This window comes from Antrostomus carolinensis, unplaced genomic scaffold (assembly GCF_000700745.2).
Source record: "Antrostomus carolinensis isolate BGI_N321 unplaced genomic scaffold, ASM70074v2 scaffold36600, whole genome shotgun sequence".
Classification (NCBI taxonomy): domain Eukaryota; kingdom Metazoa; phylum Chordata; class Aves; order Caprimulgiformes; family Caprimulgidae; genus Antrostomus; species Antrostomus carolinensis.
Window position 1 is genome coordinate 6,509 of NW_010291299.1, and position 286 is coordinate 6,794.

General features: G+C 61.2%; 1 protein-coding gene across 1 annotated transcript in view; it reads right to left on the reverse strand.

The window, feature by feature from the left end:
* GABBR1 (gamma-aminobutyric acid type B receptor subunit 1) overlaps positions 1 to 282 on the reverse strand; it is a gene marked incomplete at both ends in the record, with an annotated part of 6,787 nt that extends 6,505 nt beyond the window's left edge. Inside the window, one exon of the mRNA XM_010175920.2 lies at positions 151 to 282. Coding sequence (XP_010174222.2) covers positions 151 to 282 — 132 coding nt within the window. The remainder of the gene's footprint in view (positions 1 to 150) is intronic.
* Between the last annotated feature and the right edge of the window lie 4 nt (positions 283 to 286).

The window sequence follows — 286 nt, forward strand, 5'->3', positions numbered from 1 at the left end:
ACAGAGGTCCAGATCCCATCCCACCATGGGAAGGGATCAAGCTTGGACCCGGAGTTCACCAGACCTGGGATGAAGTTGTGGGGCAGAACTTTGGGAAAGGGGGGGAGGCAGCAGGAGATGGTGGAGGTGGGAGGTTGTCCATGCACGTACCGAGGTGAAGACCTCCGTGGTCTGCTGGATGGTGGCGATCTTGGTCCAGCCCCACTTCTTGAAGAGCTGGACACGGGTGGGGTTGTGCAGAGTGGCCGAGGGGTGGGTGCGGAAGAAGGTGGGGAAACGCTGGCGG